Source organism: Hyperolius riggenbachi, chromosome 1 (assembly GCF_040937935.1).
Source record: "Hyperolius riggenbachi isolate aHypRig1 chromosome 1, aHypRig1.pri, whole genome shotgun sequence".
Taxonomy (NCBI): domain Eukaryota; kingdom Metazoa; phylum Chordata; class Amphibia; order Anura; family Hyperoliidae; genus Hyperolius; species Hyperolius riggenbachi.
The window spans coordinates 88,620,050-88,645,030 of NC_090646.1; the positions used below are offsets into that span (position 1 = coordinate 88,620,050).

General features: G+C 45.0%; 1 protein-coding gene across 2 annotated transcripts in view; it reads right to left on the bottom strand.

The window, feature by feature from the left end:
• HTT (huntingtin) overlaps positions 1 to 24,981 on the bottom strand; it is a 289,833-nt gene that overhangs the window by 71,457 nt on the left and 193,395 nt on the right. For both annotated transcript variants that reach the window (XM_068276315.1, XM_068276307.1), the window contains 6 exons: positions 24,519 to 24,657; positions 24,285 to 24,407; positions 22,127 to 22,340; positions 20,743 to 20,888; positions 17,948 to 18,125; positions 1,808 to 1,906 (listed from right to left, as the gene is read on the bottom strand). In XM_068276315.1, the coding sequence (XP_068132416.1) occupies positions 1,808 to 1,906; positions 17,948 to 18,125; positions 20,743 to 20,888; positions 22,127 to 22,340; positions 24,285 to 24,407; positions 24,519 to 24,657 (899 nt within the window). The remainder of the gene's footprint in view (positions 1 to 1,807; positions 1,907 to 17,947; positions 18,126 to 20,742; positions 20,889 to 22,126; positions 22,341 to 24,284; positions 24,408 to 24,518; positions 24,658 to 24,981) is intronic.

Sequence of the window (24,981 nt, forward strand, 5' to 3'; positions counted from 1 at the left end):
CAGTTGAAAACTCAAAGTCATTCAGCTCCCAAGACAGATCATGTACTATTAAACTTGTTATATTGTCCCTGCCCTCAGTTAAGATGTGTACACACACTATTAGTGTTAGATCAATTTCGAGCCCATGGGTGACACTGCGAGGAACAAGCGCTGTACTGACAAGTGTACCTGGGGATAACTAAATGAAATTTCATGTCTCTAAGGGGATGAAAAGAAGAACACCGACATGGAGCAAGATGGAGCAGCTTCCAGCGAGTGGGGCAAGCTGGGCCTTTGCTGCTGTTTAATGATCCAATGTGCCGTATTTTTTTTTTTCCCAATAATTTTTATTGAGTTTTTAAACATAACATGACATAACATGACATAGCATGACATGACATATCCAACATGATCTAACATACATGGTTGGAGTTGTTACAGCAAGCAATGTTCAAGGCGTAACTTTAAATTAATGAAGAGAACGGTACCTACTATGTTAGTTTTCTTCCAAATCATCGCTCTCTCATTGAGTACCACTTTGTTCTGTTAAATATCCTTTATGGGTGGGAATTTATATTAAGAATTGTAATTGAGTTTGATGAAATGCCGCGTTTGCCCCGGATGGTGGGTTTTTCACCCTTCATACACATCCCGGCTCCTCTATAATTATCAATACTTGAGTGATCTGTAAGTGAGTATGACACCTTCTAGCTTTGTATTCAATGAGAGGTCTTTGATCCTGAGTGAGTTTGGTATCTGATCTAGTCAGATCCAACCTCCTTAAGCTCTTTTATGTCTTTGATAATTCGGTACTTCTGGTCTTCCCCGGCCAAGAACATGAATTTAAGTGATTTTATGCAACAGTGCCAACCTCGTTGGTTACAATTAACTAAACTAAACTAACAACACTAACAGCAAATTAACCCGATTCCCTTGTTACTTCTAGGAATGTCTTCTGGTGCTAAATGAAACTCTAGTTATGATTGAGAATGATTACTAGTGAAGAGACCACCAGTTTTGTGGTATTATATAATTGTTTTGTGGTATTATATAATTGTCAATGTGCCGTATTTTTAAACAAGCTCAATAGACAATTTAATAGACCACTTATTCTCGGCCAAGAAGAAGCAAGAGTGAAGCTTAATACCCACAACCAGATGGATTGGGAATCTCCGCCACACCATTGTTCCCCAATCCATCTGGGTGAATCTGCAAGCGCCTTGACGCCATTATAAATGAACAAACTTGTAAACGAGCATTTACATGATCACAGCAAAACCAGCAAAAGTCAATGAGGATTGGAACAATCCTCCACGTTTTAATCCAGCATGGCGATCGCCGCGTGAGGTGCACCGTGAAACATTAACAAATTTTTGTTAAAAGATGATGTGTGATATTGTAGAAAAGATAATTCTTCCATAAAAATCCTTCTGAAAAATCCCGCCATGGGCCTTTACAGTCTGCTCACTTCCAATGTTCCTCACTATTTGATGTACAAGTGTGAGTGACCCATAGCTTTCTGATCTCAGAGACTTCTAGACATTGATCAGGTTGAGAGAGAGGACATGGTAGCAATGCAAATAAGAGAGGAGTGAAGCCTCTCCTTTTCTGCATTATCATTACTCAGTATACACACCACTCTACATTAGGAAAGATAATGCAAGAGAGCACAGAACCACAACATTCACATACAGATAAGCTGCCCTGCTTTCTTTATATGCAGTATAAATGTTTTATATGCGGAGACACACGGCATTAATGTCCCTCTCTTGCACCAGTGCTGCATAGTAACTGTAACATGAATATACACTGTCAGAACCTCCATTACCTTGCGCTGAGGAATCCACCTCATCTCCTGCTTGCTCGTCAGGCGGTCTCTCCTTTTTCCTCTCTGGACTTAACAGCTGTTCACCAGGCTGAACTGCAACTAAAACCAACACACATTTTAAAAATGTACACACAAAAAAAAATGGTTTTGAAGTTATTGAAATGGTTAATACTGGGCCCAAATCCAACAGCACATCTTTCCACATTTCCAGGTCAAACAAGATTTACCAGAATTAGCAATATGTTTCACCAACCTACTCATGTTTTGGAACATACAAAGAGTCGCACACCATGCAGTATTGCGAGGTGCTGGATCGGTCCTCAAGTCAAAGTGCGTTGGTTATTGGAATGGACATCTGGCTTGAAATGTGAATAAAAAAACCTTTGCTTCTACAAAGCGTGCAGACCGTGTGGATTATACTTTTACCCGTGTTTTGGATAGCACAATACTTTGTTATATTTGGGCACACTCTCTTTATGAGAGCCCTGTGTGTATGATATTGTAATTTCTGTAATTTTAGGTTTGCCTTGTTATATATATATATATGAGGACACACTGCCTCCTTAGGTCTCTTTATGAGTGCCCTGTTTATATCATATTGTAGTTCATGTAATTTTAGTTTTGTCAGTTCTTTTTGACACCACTGTTTCCATTTGCATTTGTTATTTTATAAGAATGGTTATATCCAAAAACATTGATTTTTCTTGGTGTGATTTGAGAGTAGAAATTCCACAGGAAATGGCAATTTTAGCTTTAAATAATGAATCGGAAGTCTAGCTATATTACAAAAAAAAAAAGATAGAAAATGACTGAACCTGGGGAAAAAAATGATTGGTATATAGAGAATTTGGTCTACTTATAATCAAGCATGGTCTTCTTAAGCTGAATTTTTGGTAATGCTGTACTCAGTAAAAGCCTTCACTCTGTGGAGAATGAGGGTTATGTTTCCCTTTCTTATAGAGAGGGTACTCTATCAGCATTAACAAACAGTTGCTTAAAGGGACACTTAAGTCAAACAAAAAAAATGAGTTTTACTCACCTGGGGCTTCCAATAGCCCGCTGCAGCTGTCCGGTGCCCTCGCCATCTCCCTCCGATCCTCCTGGCCCCGCCGGCAGCCACTTCCTGTTTCGGTGACAGGAGCTGACAGGCTGGGGACGCGAGTGATTCTTCTCGTTCCTGGCCACAATAGCGCCATCTATGCTGCTATAGCATATATCATATACCATATAGCAGCATAGAGGGTACTAATGTGTCTGGGAACACGAAGAATCACTCGCGACCCCAGCCTGTCAGCTCCTGTCACCGAAACAGGAAGTGGCTGCTGGCGGGGCCAGAAGGATCGGAGGGAGACAGCGAGGGCACCGGACAGCTGCAGGGGGCTATTGGAAGCCCTAGGTAAGTAAAACTCATTTTTTTTGTTTGACTTAAGTGTCCCTTTAACCTCCTTGGCGGTAACCCCGTGTGTGACACGGGGTAAGCCGCCGGAGGGTGCCGCTCAGGCCCTGCTGGGCCGATTTTCATAATTTTTGTTTTGCTGGACGCAGCTAGCACTTTGCTAGCTGCGCCAGCACTCTGATCGCCGCCGGCCCCTGCCCGATCGCCGCTATCTGCTGCGGCGCGGGGCCCCCCCCCCTCCAGACCCCAGCGCTGCCTGGCCAATCAGTGCCAGGCAGCGCCGAGGGGTGGCCCGGGACTCCCAATGACGTCCCGACGTCAGTGACGTCATCCCGCCCCGTCGCCATGGCGACGGGGGAAGCCCTCCAGGAAATCCCGTTCTATGAACGGGATTTCCTGATCGGAGATCGCCGAAGGCGATCGAAGCGGGCGGGGGGATGCCGCTCAGCAGCGGCTATCATGTAGCGAGCCCTCGGCTCGCTACATGATTAAAAAAAAAATTTTTTTTTAAAAACTGCTGCGCTTCCATTCTGGCGGTATTTTTCATACCGCCAAGGAGGTTAAGGTGGATTTGCTTTACGTTACATACTCAGAAGTATTTGGTATTTTTATTAGATGCGTTCCACTGAGGGGGGAATCTATGGGAGGTAGGGGGGGGAGGGGGGAGATATGGGTAAGAGTTAGGGGGGAGGTATAGGGAGAAAATACCGGGAAAATTTTGGAACTAGAGGGATAAATGTATAATATTGTGTTACTATTACAAGTGATGAGGTTTATGCTTTTATTCGAATAATTCTTCAGGACTTTCTATAACAATAATCACACTATGTTAATTATAATGCCTTTAAGTTGCTAATCAAACAGATAGTAATCGTTATATATATACTTTTTTGTATGTTTTATTCCTCGGATTTCAATAAAAATTCTTTGAAATAAAAAAGAAAATGACTGAACCTCTTGCCCCAGGCCCTGACAGACTATAGCAACTAGTAAGTACGCGAGTGGAACAAAACTATGCACAAAAAAGGCCAGTATTACTCACAAGGCTGCAATTTCACATAAGGGTATTTGAAATGTAATGACTAATCCTGCTATAAAACGGAGTTTATGGCGAAGGAAGAATGAAGACGCAATACATTTCAATCCTCACAGAAAAAGAAAGTGACGGATGAATTAAACATGACCAGGCGATGTTCAGACACATTCTGCCAGCCTGTTTATCGAACAATTACAGCTTACAAAGCCAGTCTGCTGCTTCTGAGATACTGTCTGACTTGCAAATGAATCCACAACACAAGTTACACCAACAGATCACAGCGTGAGAAAAAGAATAACAAGGAGAGGAAAACAGGAGTATGATAGAAGCCAGAGAGGAGAAAGGTGAGAGGGGCAGAACGACAGAAGATGGAGGAGAGAAGGATGCTACTTGGGAAGGAGGGAATACAACACAAGTATGAGGAGGAATAGCTCGAAGAAGCAATAATGAGAGATAAAAGGAAAGAAAATAATTTATTATTATTTATTTATTTGTTGTATTTATAAAGCGCCAACATATTACGCAGCGCTGGACAATAAATAGGGATACATACAATATTTAGGGGTGACATACAGCAAAATGACAATACCTGAATACAAGAAAGATCAGATCATGCAGCACAGTATGAGTACAAGGTAATGCTTAGTCAGTCACTGGATGGAGCATGGAGATTAGGCAAGTTAGGTTCACTCAGATGCATAGCATGGGTGCACAGTAATGGAGGTGCATGATCAGGTTGGACACAAAAGGAGGAGGAGGACCCTGCCCAAAGGCTTACAATCTAAAGGGAGAGGTAGGGACACGAGAGGTAGGAGACCAGAGTTCAGCTGTGGGTTTAGAGCACTTATGAGGGGTAGTAAGCCAGAGTGAAAAGGTGAGTTTTGAGGGCTTTCTTGAAGATGTTGAAGGAGGGGGCTGCCCTAATGGGTGGAGGTAGGGAGTTCCATAGTGTTGGAGCAGCTCTTGAGAAGTCCTGGAGGCATGCATGGGACTGGGTGATGCGGGGGGCGGTTAGGCGAAGTTCATTGGAAGAGCGGGGTGAGCGGCTAGGTGTGTACCTGAGTAAGATCGGAAATGTAGGTTGGACAGGTTTTGTGGACAGATTTGTAGGTCAGACACAGTATCTTGAATCTGATTCTGGACTGGATAGGAAGCCAGTGGAGGGATTCAAGGAGGGGCTCCGCTGTGGTAGAGCAATGGGAGCAGTGGATAATTCTGGCTGCTGCATTCATGATGGACTGCAGTGGGGCTGTTCGGGTCATAGGGAGACCAGACAGCAGGGCATTGCAGTAGTCAAGGCGGGAAATTATGAGGGCATGGATGAGGAGTTTGGTGGTGGCAGAGGTCAGGAAAGGGCGAATCTTACAGATGTTACGAAGGTGGAAGTTGCAGGACTTAGTGAGGTTTTGGATGTGGGGAGTAAAGGAGAGTGCGGAGTCCAGGGTGACACCCAGACAGCGGGCTTGAGAGGTAGGGTGAATGGTAGTGTGGTTAACAGTGACATGCACATCTGGGAGGTTTATGGATGTCCGGGATGGGAAGATCATAAATTCCGTTTTGTCTAGGTTTAGTTTCAGGAACCTAGCGGACAATCCAGGAGGAGATGGCTGATAGACAGGAGGAGACCTTGTCCATGGTAGTGGAGGATATGTCAGGGGTGTGGAGGTAGATCTGGGTGTCATCTGCATACAGATGATAGTTAAAACCCATGGAGGAGATAACCTTGCCAATGGAGGATATGTATAGGGTGAACAGTAGGGGGCCAAGGACCGAACCTTGTGGGACTCCCACCGAGAGGTGGTTGGGGGTGGATGAGGACTCATTGAAGGCGGTCGTGAAGGAGCGGTTGGAGAGGTAGGATGAAAGCCAGGACAGGGCAAGATCGTGAATGCCCATGGACTGGAGGGACTGGAGGAGTAGGGGATGATCTACTGTGTCAAAAGCTGCTGAAAGGTCAAGAAGGAGGAGAATGGAGTATTTACCTTCAGCTTTAGCTAAGGCAAGGTCATTGACCACTTTGGTGAGAGCAGTTTCGGTTGAGTGGGCAGGCCGAAATCCAGATTGCAGTGGGTCTAGCAGTGAGTTGGCATTGAGGAACTGGGTCAGGCGTTTGTGAACCAGACGCTCAAGGAGTTTTGAGGCAAAGGGGAGGAGGGAGATAGGACGGTAGTTGGAGGGTAGCGAGGGGTCGAGGGAGGGTTTCTTGAGCAGGGGTAGTACAGTGGCCTGCTTGAAGTCTGAGGGGAAGGTGCCTGTGGATAGGGTGAGGTTGAACAGGGTAGTGAGGACTGGGGCCAATTCCGTGAAGTGAGGCTGGAGTAAATCAGAAGGGATGGGGTCAAGGGGGGGGAAGTAGTGGTATGGGAAGTCTGCAGTAGGTGGATGACTTCCTCGGTGGTAGTAGGAGTGAAGGATGTGAGGGGAGGATAGGGTGGAGGAGGAGCTGGTTGGGAGGGGGTGGGAGGTGAAGATTTGAGATTGGATATTTCCTGGCGGATAGAGACAATTTTGTTGGTGAAGTGGGTGGCTAAATAATAAAGTTAAATCAGTATATGGCAACCATATGCCCAAATATATCAGAATAAAGTGGCCATGACCACCCCAGATCTATAAATTGAGCTGCAATTTGCTCCCAGATATTAGAATAAAGTGTCGTAACTACTTGAATATAACCCGATCTAAATATAAACCAAAGTACTTTGTTTTTCCTTTAGACACCAGTGGTCCACCCTCCCTCCCCCTGTGCCTAGCGGTTCCTCCTCTCTCCCCTCTAAAGAGTTCCATGGTGTCTAGTGTTCAACCCCTCCATCCCTCATGCAGCTTACTGGGTATCTATTGATCCTCTTTTTCCCTCTTCCCCCATAAAGCACAGTGTATAGTGCCTCCCCCATACATCATACCTTGTGTCTAGTGGTGCCCCCCACGCCGCCATACAGTGAACCTGGAGTTACACACCCGTTTCTGGTATTTAGTGGTCTCCTCTCCCTACCCCACACATCGTACCTGGTGTCTAGTGGTCCCCATACAGTGTACCTGGTGTCTAATGATTCCCCCCCACCATCCCTCATCCATCCTACCTGGTGTCTAGTGGTGTTTTCCCCCCCATACATCGTACCTGGTGTCTAGTGGTGTTTTCCCCCCCATACATCGTACCTGGTGTCTAGTGGTGTTTTCCCCCCCATACATCGTACCTGATGTCTAGTGGTGTTTTCCCCCCCATACATCGTACCTGATGTCTAGTTGTGTTTTCCCCCCCATACATCGTACCTGGTGTCTAGTGGTGTCCCCCCCCCCCCCATACATCGTACCTGGTGTCTAGTGGTGTTTCCCCCCATACATCCTACCTGGTGTCTAGTGGTGTTTCCCCCATACATCGTACCTGGTGTCTAGTGGTGTTTCCCCCATACATCGTACCTGGTGTCTAGTGGTGTTTCCCCCCATACATCGTAACAGGTGTCTAGTGGTGTTTCCCCCCATACATCGTACCTGGTGTCTAGTGGTGTTTCCCCCCATACATCGTACCTGGTGTCTAGTGGTGTTTCCCCCCATACATCGTACCTGGTGTCTAGTGGTGTTTCCCCCCCATACATCGTACCTGGTGTCTAGTGGCGTTTCCCCCCATACATCGTACCTGGTGTCTAGTGGCGTTTCCCCCCATACATCGTACCTGGTGTCTAGTGGCGTTTCCCCCCATACATCGTACCTGGTGTCTAGTGGCGTTTCCCCCCATACATCGTACCTGGTGTCTAGTGGCGTTTCCCCCCATACATCGTACCTGGTGTCTAGTGGTGTTTCCCCCCATACATCGGACCTGGTGTCTAGTGGCGTTTCCCCCATACATCGTACCTGGTGTCTAGTGGTTTTTCCTCCCATACATCGTACCTGGTGTCTAGTGGTTTTTCCCCCCATACATCGTACCTGGTGTCTAGTGGTTTTGCCTCCCACTCTCAAAGAGTCTTCCTTGGTGCCTAGTGGTTGCCCATCCTGTTTCCCAGAATCCCCTTGGCAAAGTACAGGCAGATGAGGCAATAGAAAAGCATCTTACCCAAAACTAGGCTAGACACACTGCTTTGGGTCTCCGTGTCTTCATTCACAGTACTCGCCCTCTATTGCCTGTAGCTCATGCAGGAAGAAGAGAATGCGCTACAAAACCTAGAGGCCGAATGTGATACAATGGAAGACATGGTGCAATGTGCCAGGTAAGATGCTGTTACACCAACACGGCTGCCTGTACACTGCAAGGGGATGCAGGGAGAGAGGGCTGGCAGCCACTAGACATCAGGGAACATGCTAAGGGAAAGAGAGGGCGGCCACTAGACACTAGGGAACACACTGTGGGAAAAGGCGGGCGGGCCAGTAGACACCAGGGTTTATTTTACCCAAGTATAAATTGAGATTTTGCTTAGCATCGGGTGGCAAAAAAAAAGAAATCTCAGTTAATATGATTATATTATACACAATAGTCATGTGCCTCTAGGTAGGTAATGGAATGGAGCAGCAATGTGCCCCCCGGTACAGCATTACACAAATATTCAACCACTCTCACTTTTTGGGTGTAGTCCCCTCATGCCTAAAATCCAAAGCCATTGTGCCAGTTCCCCCCCAAAAAACCTAGGATAACCTGTCTTAATGACTACCAACCAGTTGCTGTCACCTCTGTCATCGCCTCGTGCTTTTAATGACTAGTAGCCACACACATCAACACGAGTTTGCCCACCAAACAAATAGATCGAGCGAGGATGACATCTTTGTAGCTTTCCATGCTGCCCTCTCTCACTTGGAAAAGCCCAACACCTATGCTCGGATGCTTTTCGTTGACTATAGCTCGGGATTTAACACCATTGTACCTGGCCAGCTGACCAACAAACTCTATGCACTAGGTCTTGCTCCTTCCATATGTAACTTGTGATTGGTCTTTCTTACAAGTAGCCCTCAAGCTCTCAGGTTAGTAAAACACACATCTTTCACCCTTACCCTGAGCACTGGTGTGCCACAGAGCTGTGTGCCAAGTCCTCTTCTCTACGGACTTTTAACCCATGACTGTCAATTTATCCATAAATCAAACATGATTGTTAAATTTGCAGATGATACGACTGTCATTGGTATTATATCAGACAACGAGGAAGCTTAGGGAAGAAGTTAGGAAATTGACTGCCTGGTAACCTGTAATGTCCCAGAAGAAGAAAAAAAAAATTGTTCTCCCTGTGCCATCATCTCTGAAAGATCCTCCGGTCCCCCGTCGTGGCTCATTTTTGTTACCACCAATTGAGCATCTATGTGGCAGTTTCCCTAACTCTGCAAGTAGTGCAATTTCCACCATCACCCTCTTCCCCACCGTAGTCCTCTAGTGAATGCTGCCCCCTTTAATACTTTAATCCTGAGAGCAGTATATCATGTGATCCATCTAACATGGGGTGGATTCTTTTATAATGGTCTACTAGTTGCCAGCCCTCACCTGAGTTACACAAGATCATAGTGAATATGGCAAAATGGTTAGTGAAACAGTGATTGAGTTGCATTCTCCGCAGACACAGTTTTTTGTAATAAACACAGGACTACATAAATATATTAAAACATTTTGCAGTGCAAGTTCTGCATGTGACTACATCCGCACACCAGCTGTTACATCAACCTTTTAACTATCCTCGCTAGAACCTGATGTAACAAAGATGATAGGTGCTAATTGGCACTTAATAGACCATTTGCTTCCCTAAGAGTCCCAGATACTCATCAATAGCAGGACAGAATGCCATATCATATCTGAGCTACATGTATGTATGGTACAAGAAAAAGCTATATAGATGTGCTGGTATGAGGAGCCACCTAGTGGTAACAAGTAGCACTTGGATAAAAGACGGATGTGTTATAACTTGCTTTACCGTACATTGAAGTGTGCAAATACAGTGCCTAGAAAATTTTTTTTGCCTCATTCTCATATGTTACGCTCACTGAATCATAGCAGAATTTCATTATTTTTATTAACATGCAGTTTTCTTATCAAAGTGCTTGGTGGAATTTGCCTTCTTAAAACAGAAGGACATTTGCAATAATTCAGCTATAAGTGAACATTTGTGGATACCCACAATGCACAACACTACTGAATATGCAAATTTGTGGGTAACCACAAATGTTCACTTATAGCTGAATTATTGCAAATTTCCTTCTGTTTTAAGAAGGCAAATTCCACCAAGCATTGCTTATTAGTAGGAGGGCTTTTCGGTCTCTTTCATCCCCCTATACATTCCGAGTGGTTTGGGTCACCCTGAGCTGCTTTGTTACTCTGTTGTATTGGTCCAAGCCCTATCCCCATGCAGGGGTCTCAAACTCGTGGCCCGCGGGCCATCTGCGGCCCTCAATACAATATTTTGTGGCCCTCGCCGGCAAAAGCTTCCTTATAGTTCGCTTCAGTGCTCCCAAGTAATCTGCCGCATCCCCGCCGCTAAACGAGGGCTGCAGAGCCCCCAAATCGCCCGGGGGGCAATCCGCCGGCGGGCAGAGCTTTCAGCTTCAGCTCTGCCCCTCCTGACGTCAATCGCCGCACGGATCGCCGCCTCTCCCCGCCCCTCTCTGTGAAGGAAGAGTGAGAGGGGCGGGCAGAGGCGGCGATGCGCAGCGATTGTGAACTTCCTTATGCGGCCCAGCCTCATCCTGACTTTGCCTCCTGCGGCCCCCAGGTAAATTGAGTTTGAGACCCCTGCGGCATACAGCAACATCAATCCCTGCCATGTACTGATGAGGACCAAAAGCCCGAAACAGACTGTCTACATGTGGGTTTGGTGTAGAGATGGGAAGTTCGGATCTTTTCAATGATTCGGATGATTTGAATCGGATCATTGAAAAGATCCGGATCTTTGATCCGAATCTCGGATCATTTTACTAGGGAAGCATTCAGGGGTGAAATGACTAGCAGGACAGGACTTTTCCTGCAGTAAACAGACAGAGAAGGGGATGGGGGGGGGGGTGTACGGACAGAGAAGGCGAGGGGGGTGGACAGATAGAGAAGGGGGGATGGTGGACAGAGACGGGCAGGGAGTGAACAGAAGGGAGGAGGTGAACGAAGAGGGGTGAGCAGAGAGCACACAATACCCAATTGCAATCATATGCTTTACATATATTTCACCTATATGTTCATCTGTATACTCTGAATGCAAACGTCTCACAGTGAAAGAAAGCATTCCCCTTTTCTCACCTCGAACACATCATAAATTTAGGGAGAAGATAAGTGCAGCTGTTTAGAGCAGAGTGCAGGAGGATCATATTGCACTGCAATCACAGTGCCTGTCCTGTCATTCATTCAGCCCAGCACTCTGTCTGCAGAGTTACTGAGCTGTGCTTCTCAGCCAAAAGTTTCCCATTTGTTCACAACTACAACAGCCAGCCTATAATCAGCAGCACATTGCAGCCAGTAGTGTGCTCCATACATATCTGGCAGTGGCACCCACGTCCCCTCTCCCAACTACCTGTCCCTGCAAGGCTGGCTCCCCTCCAACTGAGCGATCCATCTCCGCTCTGCTTCCAGGACCCCGGTGCCCGCTGAGAGAGGGGGGCGTGCCGCTCCTGGCACCACCCCTTTTGATCCGAATCTGTTCATTTTGATGATCTGGATAATTCGACTCACAAAAGAGATTCGGATCAAAGATCCGAATCGTTCATAATCCGGACAACACTAGTTTGGTGTGGCTGTGAAATATTTAAAGCTATAGGCTTGCTATACACCAGCAGTTCAGGATGCTTGCCTGGCTTACAGGGGCGAAAATAGATAATTTGCATATTCAGTAATGGTGCATTGTGGGTAACCACAAATGTTCACTGATAGCTGAATTATTGCAAATTTCCTTCTGTTTTAAGAAGGCAATTTCCACCAAGCATTGCTTATTAGTAGGAGGGCTTTCTTGTCTCTCATCCCCCTATACATTCCTAGTGGTTTGGGTCACCCTGAGCTGCTTGGTTACTCTCTTATCAAAGTGGATACAGATCTCAGCAAAGCAATTTATAACAAGAATAAGAATCTGTTTATTCCACCAAATACAACAGGAGTCCTACCCGGAATTGTTTTTGGCACAACAGGGTCGTTGATGGTACAGAACAAAAGACATACAGTACAGGTACAGTAGGCATACACTTCAGTACAGTAGAAAAGAATACATAATAGTCAAATGCACAACACATAGAAACATAGCTAGGAAGGACTAGAGGGGTAGTGTGAGTGCTATGTTGAGCAGCACCGCCGCTATATCAGCAGCACTCGACTGTTCTGCAGCAATTACTTTCTACAGAAAGTCCTTGAGAAGGAGGAGAGGAAGAGAAATATAGCCCCTGGCTTGTGGCCTAGTCTAATGTGGGTGGACGGGAGACCCAGAGGCCAGATGAAAGGCGGCTGCAGGCGGAGGGGACCTTTGGAATGTCCCCGATGGCTGATGAGGGCTGTGATAGGTGACCCAGTGACTGAGGGGGGAGAATGCCATCTGGATGGGTAACCCAGGAAAGCGCTGCTAAGAGCCTTGGGCCATGGTGGAGCTGGCATCCCCTGAGCGAAACACTGGAGGAGCAGCATTCATAGTCCTCGTCTGGCAGTGGAGCTACTGTACCAGTCTGGCCTCCCTCGGGCAGCGATCATAATCTGCATCAAGGAGTGAGTGATAGAGAGGGGTCAGACCCCCGGCACTGGGGCTGCTCTAGTCCTCTTACATTAGGGTTCTGTAAAACAGTACAACTACAGCACTTTTCTGTCTGCTGGACTGATTTCTGCATTTGAATTATGCAGTGGCTGGTGTAAAAGAAATAGACAAGACAAACAACATTTATATCGCACTTTTCTCCTGGCGGACTCAAAGCGCCAGAGCTGCAGCCACTAGGACGCGCCCTATAGGCAGTAGGAGTGTTAGAGAGACTTGCCTACGGTCTCCTACTGAATAGGTGCTGGCTTACTGAACAGGCAGAGCCGAGATTCGAACCCTGGTCTCCTGTGTCAGAGGAGCCCTTAACCAGTACACCATCCAGGGCATTTTAGGCTGGGAACCTGTTCTTGGATCCAAAATGGTTATGAATCCTTGATTTAGAGAGTTCTCACTAAATTCAGGATTGTTTTTAAAAACAAACAAACCCTGTTTTATATGATTTTGTATTCCTTGATCCGAGGACTTGAAATTTGACATAACCACTCAGCTCTGTGACCTCTATGGTAATGTAATTGTATTATACAGGCGCACTACAATTTCTATTATAAAACACCGTGTTATCAGTCCAATGTGGAAAACTTTTCTCAATTTCAACCCTGCTGATTTTACGCAGTTGTACTTATGAAGAACATTACATAATTTAACACCGGAGTCCATTAGCTCCAGGCTATTTCCTGTCAGATCTGTGCGCAGCCTGGCAGCACCGCTCCCACATACGCAGGAGGATCTGAGCATCAGGGTACTACATGAAAGATGCAGGCTTTATTACACACGCCAAAAGGAAAAACTGAAAAGTACCAACCACTATGGCGTGCAGGACACAGTGGCCCAAACAAGCCCTTCCAATCTAAATAAAATATTCTCTATCAGATTAAAGGACCACTATCATAGAAAACTGGAAGTTTTAAAATACATGAGTATTAAATACTCAATTAATTACTCATAATTAAATACTTAAAAGAAGCACATTTCTCCCAGCATAATACTGTGTTGATGTCACTTACAGTAGGCACTAAAAATGTGACAGATCTGACAGGTTTTAGACTAATCCCTCTCCTCTTCCTTAGCATTTCCTTTAGGGCCGGTTTCCACTACACGCAGATTCGGCATGCAGAAAACTGACTCCAATGAATGCCTATGGGAAATCTGCATCAGAAAAATCACGTTCAGTGGAAACAGACCCATAGACATTCATTGGAGTCAGTTTTCTGCATGCAGAATCTGCGTGTAGTGGAAACAGGCCCTTTTTATTCTTTACAAAGGCACGGTCTGGAAATGATCTATGCAAAGATATAGGTCAGCCAGCCTACTAGTTTGCACACTATTTTGGCAGATGAGCTAAGCAACTGCCTTTCAGTTTGTGCTTTTGAATATAAAGAAAACCCAGAGAATCCCACGTGAGGAGATGGACTACTCCAAAACCGGTCAGATTTGTACTACCTACTATTAGTGATGGGAACTTAGGAGAAAAGTAATTTACAGTTCATTTAATCTGGAAGAAATGTACTTCTTGAAGTATGTGTACACACTTATTTTACGTTTAATCTTTAATAGTGACCCTTTAAGCCTGAACTGTAAACACATATACAACCCTTTTTCCATAAAAGTTGGGAAAGACTGCAAAAATTACACAATACTTAAAAAAAAAACAAAAAAAAAACCCACATACACACACACACAATCGGTGGGATGTCACAACTAATCAGGGTAACTGGCAACAAGTCAGTAATATAACCTGGATAAAAACAACAAAAAACATTCCAGAGAAGCAGAGTTTCTCAAATGTAAACATCAGCATAAATAAATATTCAGACCATCAGTTTAAAGAGAACCAGAGATGAAGCACCCTCATGTATTTTACCTTATAAATCAGTGGGAACATGACAGTAAACACCTAATCTGCTCTTTGTTTCATTGTTCTCTGTTTAATCTGACTGCTATCACCTCTGATAAGAATCTCCGACTGAGCATTCAGTCTGGCTTTGCTATGGAATGATTATAGCTGAGTCTGTCTTCTCTGGTGTCTTTTCAAGCCCAAGCCTGCCCCCTTGTGGCTCTGCTATAATGACTCAGCTATAATCATTCCCAGCAAAGCCAGACTGAATGCTCAGTCGGGGATTCTTATCACAGCTGTTAACAGACACTTAGCAGTGAGGATGAAACGGAGAGCAGGGTAGGTGTTTTCTCTAATGTACCTGATATATATGGTAAAATACATGAGGGTGCTTCGTCTAACATTTCTCAGTGTACAATTGTAATGAATTTCAGGAGTTCATCATCTGCAATACATAGTAGCATTCTCTTTATTTAGAAGATAGAGAGAAAGGGACAAGGCCAAAAAGCCAATATTGGATGGACATGATCTTTAGGCCGTCAAGTGGCACAGCATTAAAAACAGACACGATTGGAAATCACTGCATGGGATTGGGAACACTTTGAAAACCACTGCCTTTGAACACTGCATACAAAACCACTGCCTTTGAACACTGCATACACAAATGAATGTTAAAACACTATCATAAAAACATCTCATATATAAATTTTACTTTCTAAACCCAAGGCATTGTATTAAAAATGAAAAAAAAAAAAAAAAAAAAACAACATACTACCTGATGTAGCTCATCTTCCGGTATCTGACGCTCTGCTTCATGCTGCTTCACGCCACTCTGTTCATCTGCCGGGTTAAGAAGGGGGGGGGGGGGGGGAACACAAGATGGCCACAACCCCAGAAGTACTTCTGGGGGTTACGGCACATCCTCGACTACAATGCACGAGAGGGCCTGAGCTATGGGCATGCTCAGTAGCTCCTGCACTTTTTTTTTTTCCAATGAATGAACGGAGGGCTGGGAGGAGGCAGTGAAGGGGCATTCCTGACGCCTGAGAGGGCGTTCTGGAGGAGGCGCTCTCAGGCACAGGAAGCCCATTCTGAGTTACAAGTGTCGACATTCTCAATGTCTGTATTTTTTGGGGGACAATGCAGCAGCCAGGGGGACCCAGCAGTGGTAAGAAAAGGACAAGAGGCATGTGATATTCTGACTAACATGCCACTGTGTCCATATCGGGGCTGACGTTCCGCCTCCGGTACACTTTCAGATGAACTAAATAAAAATGGAAAATTGTGCTGTCAAATTTAAAATTCTTCTGAAAAATGTTAGATATCTGGATCAAAAGAAGGACATTTGGCGTGTTATCACTGCAGCGTTCAATAGTTAGCATCGCATCCATGGGGGTATGGTTGTGAATTACTGGGCATGGAATGAGTGGCACATCTGCGAAAGCACCACTAATGCTGAATGATATATACAAATTTTAGAGCAACATATGCCGACATCCAAGTAATGTCTTTTTGGAAAAAGGCCTTGCTGATTTCACCATAACAATGTCAGCTGCCGCTGGCTCCCTAGTAAAAGAATCCGAGTGCTGAACTGGTATGCCTGCAGTCCAAGTCTGCCACTCATCAAAACATTTGGCACATTACAAAACCAAAATAAGACCCTGGCAGACCCAGAAATGTGGAGCACCTGAAATCATAAGGGCGCTCCATATTTCTGGGTCTGCCTTGCCATATTTTGTGTCATATGTTTTATCGGGGGGGCGGCGGGGGGGGATCTGAATGCATTTCAATTTCAGAACTATAGCAACTGATCTCCTTGTTTCCATAGTTTTACTGATCTCCTTGTTTTCACATTTTTACAGAGTATTGTCAGACGAGAAAGTGATACAGCACAGTGCCTTTTTTTGACACCATGAAACATGTTGCTGACATCAAATATAAAATGATTTATGATAATCAACTGGCCATCTGAGAGGTGTGAACGTTTTAATTGTAAATGGTTTACAGTCTTGTTTTGATATTTTTTGATATCAATATAATGAAATATTGTTGAGAAAATGAGTAGTGCTGTTTCCATGGGCAACGTTCCTTTTTGCGTCAGTAAAATACCTTAAAGGACTTCCGATGCAAACTTAAAAATTTATTTTTTTACTCATCTGGGGCTTCTTCCAGCCCCTTGCAGCCATCTGAGTCCTTTGCAGCAGCCCTCTTCAGTGTCCTTGCTGGCCGCCCGCAATGACAGCGACCCACCAGCGGGGTCGGCTCTCCAGTGCCCGTGCATCCAAGTCATCTGGCACATACTGCACCGGCGGCACAACTATTGCACAGGCTGCAGTATGCGCCGGATGATGTGGACACAGAGCCGACCCCGCCGGTGGGTTGCTATCCTTACGGCTGGCCAGCGAGGACACCAAGGAGGACCGGGGCTGCGGCGAGGGATTGAGACTGCTGCTTGGGGCTGGATGAATCTCCAGGCAAGTAAAAAATTGATTTTTAAGTTCACATCAAAAGTCCTTTAATAAAAAACATACGAGGAGGAGGGGGTGAGGCTTGGGCAAGCCGGATCAGGTAGCCAGTGCAGAGTCATCAGCAGACACTGCATTTATTTGGCAAAATTTCAAGCTGCATGCAACCTGGTATCATCCTGATTAAAAAAAGTCTTGAAATATTGACAAATATTGAAAACTAATAGCAAGCTTTCAACTAATGAGCCTTCTTCAGACTTTGTTCCTGTATAATAAAAAAAAATGTTAAAACGCACAAGCTTATATACACTGGACATTCCGAGGAGGACATCCTTTTGCAGACATAAATAAAAGGTAATTAGATGACTTAATTACAACATCAGAAGAATCTCACAGGAATGCTAGCTAATTTATAACAAATAGATATCTATTTGTCATAAATTAGGTAGCATCCCTGTGAGATCCTCCAGATGTTGTAATTAAGGCACCTAATTACATTTATTTAGGTCTGCAAAAAATGTTGTACTCGGAACATCCACAGTATACAAGCTGAGTGTTTTAACAACTTGTCAATATTCAGGAACAATGTCTGAAGAATGCTTATTAGCCCAAAGTTTACGTTGTTTCCCTTTAAGTTAGCCAGAAAAAGGTATCATCCTGATTTACAACTTCTTGCTTTTACTGATGGCTTACACGGTACAATACTGTCTGTTAGTATGGCAGTCACTTACCAGCCTCTATAATGAAGCGGATGCAAGTGATGAGGGAGCAGGCTTGGGTCTTATACTCGATGGAGGCCAGCAAACTATACAGACCAACATGTTGTAGAGTCAGACAGCAGCACTCCAATACAGCCTGAAGATCCACGCTAAGGGGAATTTGTTCCTGCACAAAGTGCCAGGACACTGCCTGCAAACACACAAGAAGGCTGTTAGCTGTACACATATAGGTATAACCCATTCAAATAAATGCAGTAAGAATTTTAAAAATAAAAATAAAATAAAAATACTAAATTAAAATGTTGAGGCAAGCAATTCTTGAACTAGATCAATCTTCAACATCATTATGAACTTTGTCTTTAAAGTGTACCTGAGACTAATCAAAGTGCTGCATTTATACTTACCTGGGGTTTCCTCCAGCCCCCTGTCGCCTTCCTCGCCATGCTCCTGGACCACTCAGATCCTCCACTGCATGGCCCTGTCTCTCCTTTTAGTTGTGCCAGGAATACTGTTATGCCCATGCGTGGCCCGGCCATGCGTAGGCCCCCCATTCCCAGGAGCACTCTGCGCCTGCACAGTTAGTACTGCAGAGGAGCAGAACACTCCCGGTGACGGGAGCACGATGCATGCACATGTGCGGCCGGGCACGCATTGCACAGTACAGCACGACTGGGCCAACTGAAACGAGACAGAGCCATCCAGCTGAGAAGTTTAAATCAAAGTGATTAGTCTCAGGTTCTCTTTAAGAATATGCTGTTAAAGAGGAACTTCAGCCTAAACAAACCTACTGTCATTAAGTTACATTAGTTATGTTAATTAAAATAGATAGGTAATATATTGTCTTAGCCACCCTGTTTTAAAAGAACAGACAAATGTTTGATTTCATGACAGCAGCCATCTTTTTAGTTGAAAGGAGCTGACAGGGAGCATGAGACACAGTTCCAACTGTCCTGTGTGCTGATCACCCCTCCCAGTTGCTAGGCAACGCGAATAACATAGGAAATCCCATCATGCATTACACAGCTTCAGGGAAAAAAGGCCCAGGCAGTTTTCTTTGATGGGTGGAGCTTAGCTAAAAATGCAGCTAAAAATGATGCTTTGGTAAGAAAAACAAAGTTCTGATGCTGTGACACTGTTAAAGAAACACCAAGCCTTTTCAGTTCTGCTGAGTAGATTTTTAGTTCGGAGGAGAAACAAATCTGAATGAGTTAAAGGAAACCTGAAGTAAGGGGAATATGGAGGCTTCCATCTTCTATTTCTAATAAACAATACTAGTTGCCAGACTTCAGTACTGATGCTTTATCACCACAGCCTTGTACACACACTGGATGGTTCTCGACCGAGGTGGCCAATCGCAGCTGCATTGCAGAGAATATAGCATGTGTACAGCAGTCCCTTTAGTGCCTCGGTCTTGCACGCTGGCACGTCCTAACATCACATCATGTGACGCCCTGTTGCCATGACGCGGGCACATCGGTGATCAAAGTGAGTTTAAAATCCCCCGGTGCCTGCTCACAACTTTGCAGGGAGGGAGGAGAAGGGTTGGAATTTAAGGAATGCAGCCCATAGTCGGCACAATGTGGCCCAGGCCGCCTAAGGTTTTCCCAGGTCTGTTATAACCTGTAATGCTAGCGTCCCTGACACTAACTTTAATTTATACTTTAGGTTTAATTGTCTCAGCTGAATGACTGTCGTTTGAGGTTTCCATACACCCATTGTTTTTTCAGTTTAATAGTACTGTTCAGGCCTCTTTCCCACTACATGCGATTCCAATTTTTTTTTTTTTTTTTTATACGATCCAATTTTTGATTCCGATAAAAAAAATGTAGCAGCATGCAGTACTTTTTTTAAAATCAGAATCAAATATTGTATCGTATATATATAAAAAAACAAAACAGAATCGCATGTAGTCTGCAAGAGGCCTCAGACAGGATAGAAAATCTAAATGGATGGCCCATAGCACTGCCTTTACTACCAGAGCAGAGGTAAAGATCTGCGTGGGTAGCTGGACATATTATATTATTATTTTGTATTTATATAGCGCCGACATCTTCCACAGTGCTGGACAGAGTATGTCTAATCCTGTCCCTCAGAGGAGCTCACAACCTAATCCCTACCATAGTCATATGTCATTTGTAGTCTAGGGCCAATTTAGGGGAAAGACAATTAACTTATCTGTATGTTTTTGGGATGTGGGAGGAAACCAGAGTGCCCGAAGGAAACCCACTCAGACACAGCAAGAACATACAAACTCCATGCAGATCATGCCCTGGCTGGAAAAACAAACTGGGGACCCAGTGCTGCAAGGTGACAGTTCTATCTACTATGCCACAGTGCTGCCCAGAGCACTATCTGAAAGGAGTTTGAAGAGTTGGTAAAGTCCAAACAGAGACGATCCCTCCAGAGACCTTGGTGGCATGCAAATGCATGCATCTCTGTCCCATTAGATTGAGCTTTACTGCACTGAAACTAGTAGGAGAATTAAGTAAAAACATGGCTACTTCCATCAGCAGCCAATAACACATTTTCTTCTTGAGCAAGTTGCTCCAGTACATACAACAAATCAATGTTCTCAGTAGGGATGGTCATGTCTAGAACACATGGGAAAATGTGATCAGTTTGGTCAGGTGATAGATAAACAAGTCTCTGATTTGCTAGTCAGGGTCATGTACTAAAGCAAGGTGTGATCACAGCAAATCAGAGCTTTCCAAATCTATCAGCTGATCAAGCAAATCACATGCTTCTCCATGAGTTCTCCTAGACATGACCATCACTAATTCTCAGCAATAAGGGACCATTCATCTTACCTCTACGGACATTACAACAAACTTCACAACATCCACTTCATTTGCCTTCTGTAAATGAAAAGACTGAGGTATCTTGGATAGAGATAGCAGGTATTGCGCCAATGCTCGACAGAGAGTGACAAGGGATGAATAAACTTCTGCATCACCTAAAACACACAACAACAATGTTATTCTAGAGGCGCCACTTAAAGAGACTCAGAGACGAACAACATAATAGATTTATACATACCTGGGGCTTCCTCCAGCCTCATCTGCATGGATCGCTCCCACGCCGCCGTCCTCAGTCTTCTCAATCGCCAGTACCGGGTCCCGTCACTTCGGCCAGTCAGGGCCAGTCGAGGCAAACGCAGTGCGCTCCCTCTGTACTGTGCAGGTGTGTTTGTAAAGAAAGCGCCGGCGAGACAGAGGAAGTCCCTGCGCATGCAGAAAACTGGTCTTGTCCAGCGGAAGTTAAGGGACCCGGTACTGGTGATAGAGGAGGGCGGCGTGGGAGCGATCCATGTGGATGGGGACTGGAGGAAGCCCCAGGTATGTATAAATCTATTATGTTATTCGTCTCTGAGTCAGCTCATATACAGGGGCAGAAATAGGAGAAACTACCCTAGCGTTTACAGGCTTCAAGAAAACAAGCCTGGGATTTTAATGCATTGCTGCAAAATGTGTGCAAACATAGCACTAACCAAACATTATAGAATTTTTATTTGTGTTGATTGTAGGGGGGCCAACTTCACAGAGAATTAGGATTTAAACTAAAATGAATGAAGAGGTGGCACACCACTGGCTGCAAAGATGCGTATATTGTGAAACAGAAGCACTATGTTACGGACATGCAGGTCCTTCATCGGGTGCACAACGGTTATGCACCTGATAAAGGACCTGCGTGTCCGTAAAATGTAGTGCTTCTGTTTCACAATACACGCATCTTTGCAGCCAGTGGTGTGCCGCCTCCATTTATTTTAGGTTATATTGGAGACCGTCCGTGGGAGCAATCCGGTTGAGGCTCGACACCGGCAAACCCCAGGATACTATATACCTGTGCAGCTCCTTCCTAGGAACCCTGCATCTATTAGGATTTAGAACTGGGAAGACAGACAGATGGGAGCTTCCAGAGCCAATTAGTTTGGATGAATGTAAATCAAGACATTTTTTCATTGTGACGTTTGCGTGATCGTGCGCCTCTACTCACGTGGCGTAAACGACTGCTTGTCGCTCAAAAAGTCCCGGTCGTCAGGAAAACAACAACATGGGTACATAGCTTTATGGTCCTGATTTGTTTTCAGTGTCCGAGAAATCCCTGATGCTAGTTGGTAGGAGAAAGCTCTTATAGCGGGGACAAGCACACACCAAAGTGTATAGTGTATACATTCAGCTTATAGTAACGTACCCAACAATGTGATTATCTTCTCCCAGTATGGGTCTTTGTCCATCGGATGCAGAGGTTGGAAGATCTGATGACTGTCTGGCAGCTGCTGAACAGCCTGGGAGATGTGGTCTAGGAGGATCGATCGGGTTGTTTCAAAGAAATTGCTGCTCTGGTCTGCTGATATCTGGTTCACTCCCATGGCTAAACACGGGCCGAGCAAACTTATGTTAAACTCCTGCAAACAAAAGTGAAAGCACTTCAGTTCAGCAGTCAACCATTCTGGCTTCTGCAAATAAAACTGCAGCAGTTAAATGAAGTCCGCAGATAAACAAAACAACTGAGTTCAGGAAAGATAAAACAGAGGAACCCCACTCTGACTTCCGGCTGGCACGCCAGTTCCATACAGTGAAGCTGAAGCTTTTGTGCTTCACTCAAGAGTGTTGTCTTAGTACAGCTTTCTCTGCAGCAGACCAATTGCTATAAGAGGAGAGCCTTCCTGGCACAATGGATGTCTATTGCCCTTATTCAATTTCCTTTATCTCAAAAGTTTTCTCATAGGAGCAGGGCTGTGGAGTCGGAGTCGAGGAGTTGAGGAGTCTAAGTCGGGGAAATTTTGGGCACCCGGAGTCGGAGTCGTGGTTTCATGAACTGAGGAGTCTGAGTCAGGAGTCGGATGATTTTTGTACAAAATCCACAGCCCTGTTAAGTATTAGACTAAGAAGTTGGAGTCATTTTGGGTACCCGGAGTTGTGGTTTCATAAACTGAGGAGTCGGAAGATTTTTGTACCGAATCCACAGCCCTGCATAGGAGATAACTTTTTCTCTCCTGTTTAATATAGCTTTTCAGAGTTCTGTAATTGAAAAAGTACTAAAAAGTATGGTAGATGAAACAAAAATCTCTTCCCGTTTAGTAAGCCAGCGACTATTCAGTAGGAGACCTAGGGCCAGACTCCCTAACAGTGATGGGCTCACGAGTAGATAACTACTCGAATTTGTGATTCTAATGAGGCTTAATTGCCTCAGGTATTTGCATGGGAGACAGGGGGTTAATTACCCAGATGTCGGCCACTTATATGCGCATCACATTCTCGCACGCGTCTAATGGGACGCGTTCCCCAACTCACTACCACGCACTTCCTCCTTCCGGATGGAAGCGGCCGATTTGTGGGTAATTAACACCCTGTCTCCCATACACACACCTGAGGCAAATAAGCCTCATTAGAATTACAAATTCGAGTAGTTATCTACTCTTGAGCCCATCACTACTAACACTGCTACTGCCTATAGAGCGCACCATAGTGTTTAACAGCAACTTTTTTAAAGTGCACCTGAGATGAAGGGAAAATGGCACACGGCAGTATTACCACTAGTAATGCCAGCAGAGTGTCCCGCATTGTGCAATTAGAATGACCCACGGTACATGGGTAACACCTGTTAAGAAAGCATCATAATGCAAGTAATACACATGTACTGTGGTTCCCGCTAATTGCTTAACACACAGAATTTTGCTTGATCAAACATTCAATTCTATCATTTTATCGCATTAGGGAAGAATCGATTATGTTCCATTCTACACGATCGATGGAAGGATGGAAAATATCGGTCGACTGGAAAGAAATCAGCAACAGTTTGCATGACTTTAACATAGATTCAATTTTTGGTCTGAGAGCATGAAGCAACAACATCATTCAGCTCAATTAGTAAAGAGTATCTCGCTTGAAGTGCAGGGCCGGATTTCAGGAAAAGCCACCAAGGCCCAGGCCTTGGGTGGCAGCTGGCCAAGGGGCGGCTGGACATGGAGGAAGAGGCTGCAAATAGAATACAGAGGTTGCAAATAAGAAGCAACACATGGAGATAGGGAGCTGCTGCTCAAGAGTCCTGTATAGAACTGAAGGAGTCTGCTGTACATGAAGGTTAAGACATGGAAGAGGGGGCTATACAAGGAATAGGAGGGGGTGCTGCACATGAAAGGGAAGCAGCAAGAAAGTTAGCCTTGGGGCGGAAAAAGTATAAATCTGTCCTTGTTGAAGCGTGTGGGCCGCTAGTCAATCAACCACACTGTTGATCGCCAAATAAAGTTGATGCTTAATAGCTCAATGAAAAATCCAGTAATGCATGGGCACCTTTGGGCAGATACAGAATTTAATCCTCACTCCCTTTATCACCAAACCACTCCTACCTTGCTGTTCATGAAGGCCAAGCGTTCGGTCTGTGGAATTCTGTTCACCAGTTCTGCTCCTTCCAGCAGTGCAGAATCAGTGCGCGTATAACACTGAGATCGTACCAGCGACACATACCAGTCCTAAAACAAAAGGCAGTTGCCAAAATGAAATAGTAAAACATGCTTTCATGGCTCAGGAAAAGCTCTGGCACACAGAACAGTGGTCCACCATAAAAGAATGTTTTTTCCCACCTCATCGGGGTCCAACGTTTCCAGCCGTGGATGATTGGTCCCGTCCAGCGGGTGTGAGGTCACTAAAGGTAATGGGCTCATTGTGTCTGGGGCAATGGTTGCCCGGAATCTGTCCAGCAGAGAAAAAAGTCTTTGGTGCCTTGATGGAGAAGACAGAGAAATTAGTGTGGAAGAGTATATACAAAGCAACACATAACCTATTTCTGCACTATAAATGTCACACCTGAACTGGCGCTAAATCTAGAAAAGAGCCATCAAATTTGGCCCGCAAGTGGTCTCCCTACTTTGCATTCTGATTGGCCCACTGTAGACAACCAGCAAAGCTAAAATATTAGAGGTGAAGCCCCATATCACAAGGGATGCCATACAGGGAAGGGAGGGGGAAGGTACCAGACACCAGGGACACTACAAGAAGTTCGGCATGTCACGGAAACTCCTGGCGAACTTCTATACCGCAACCATC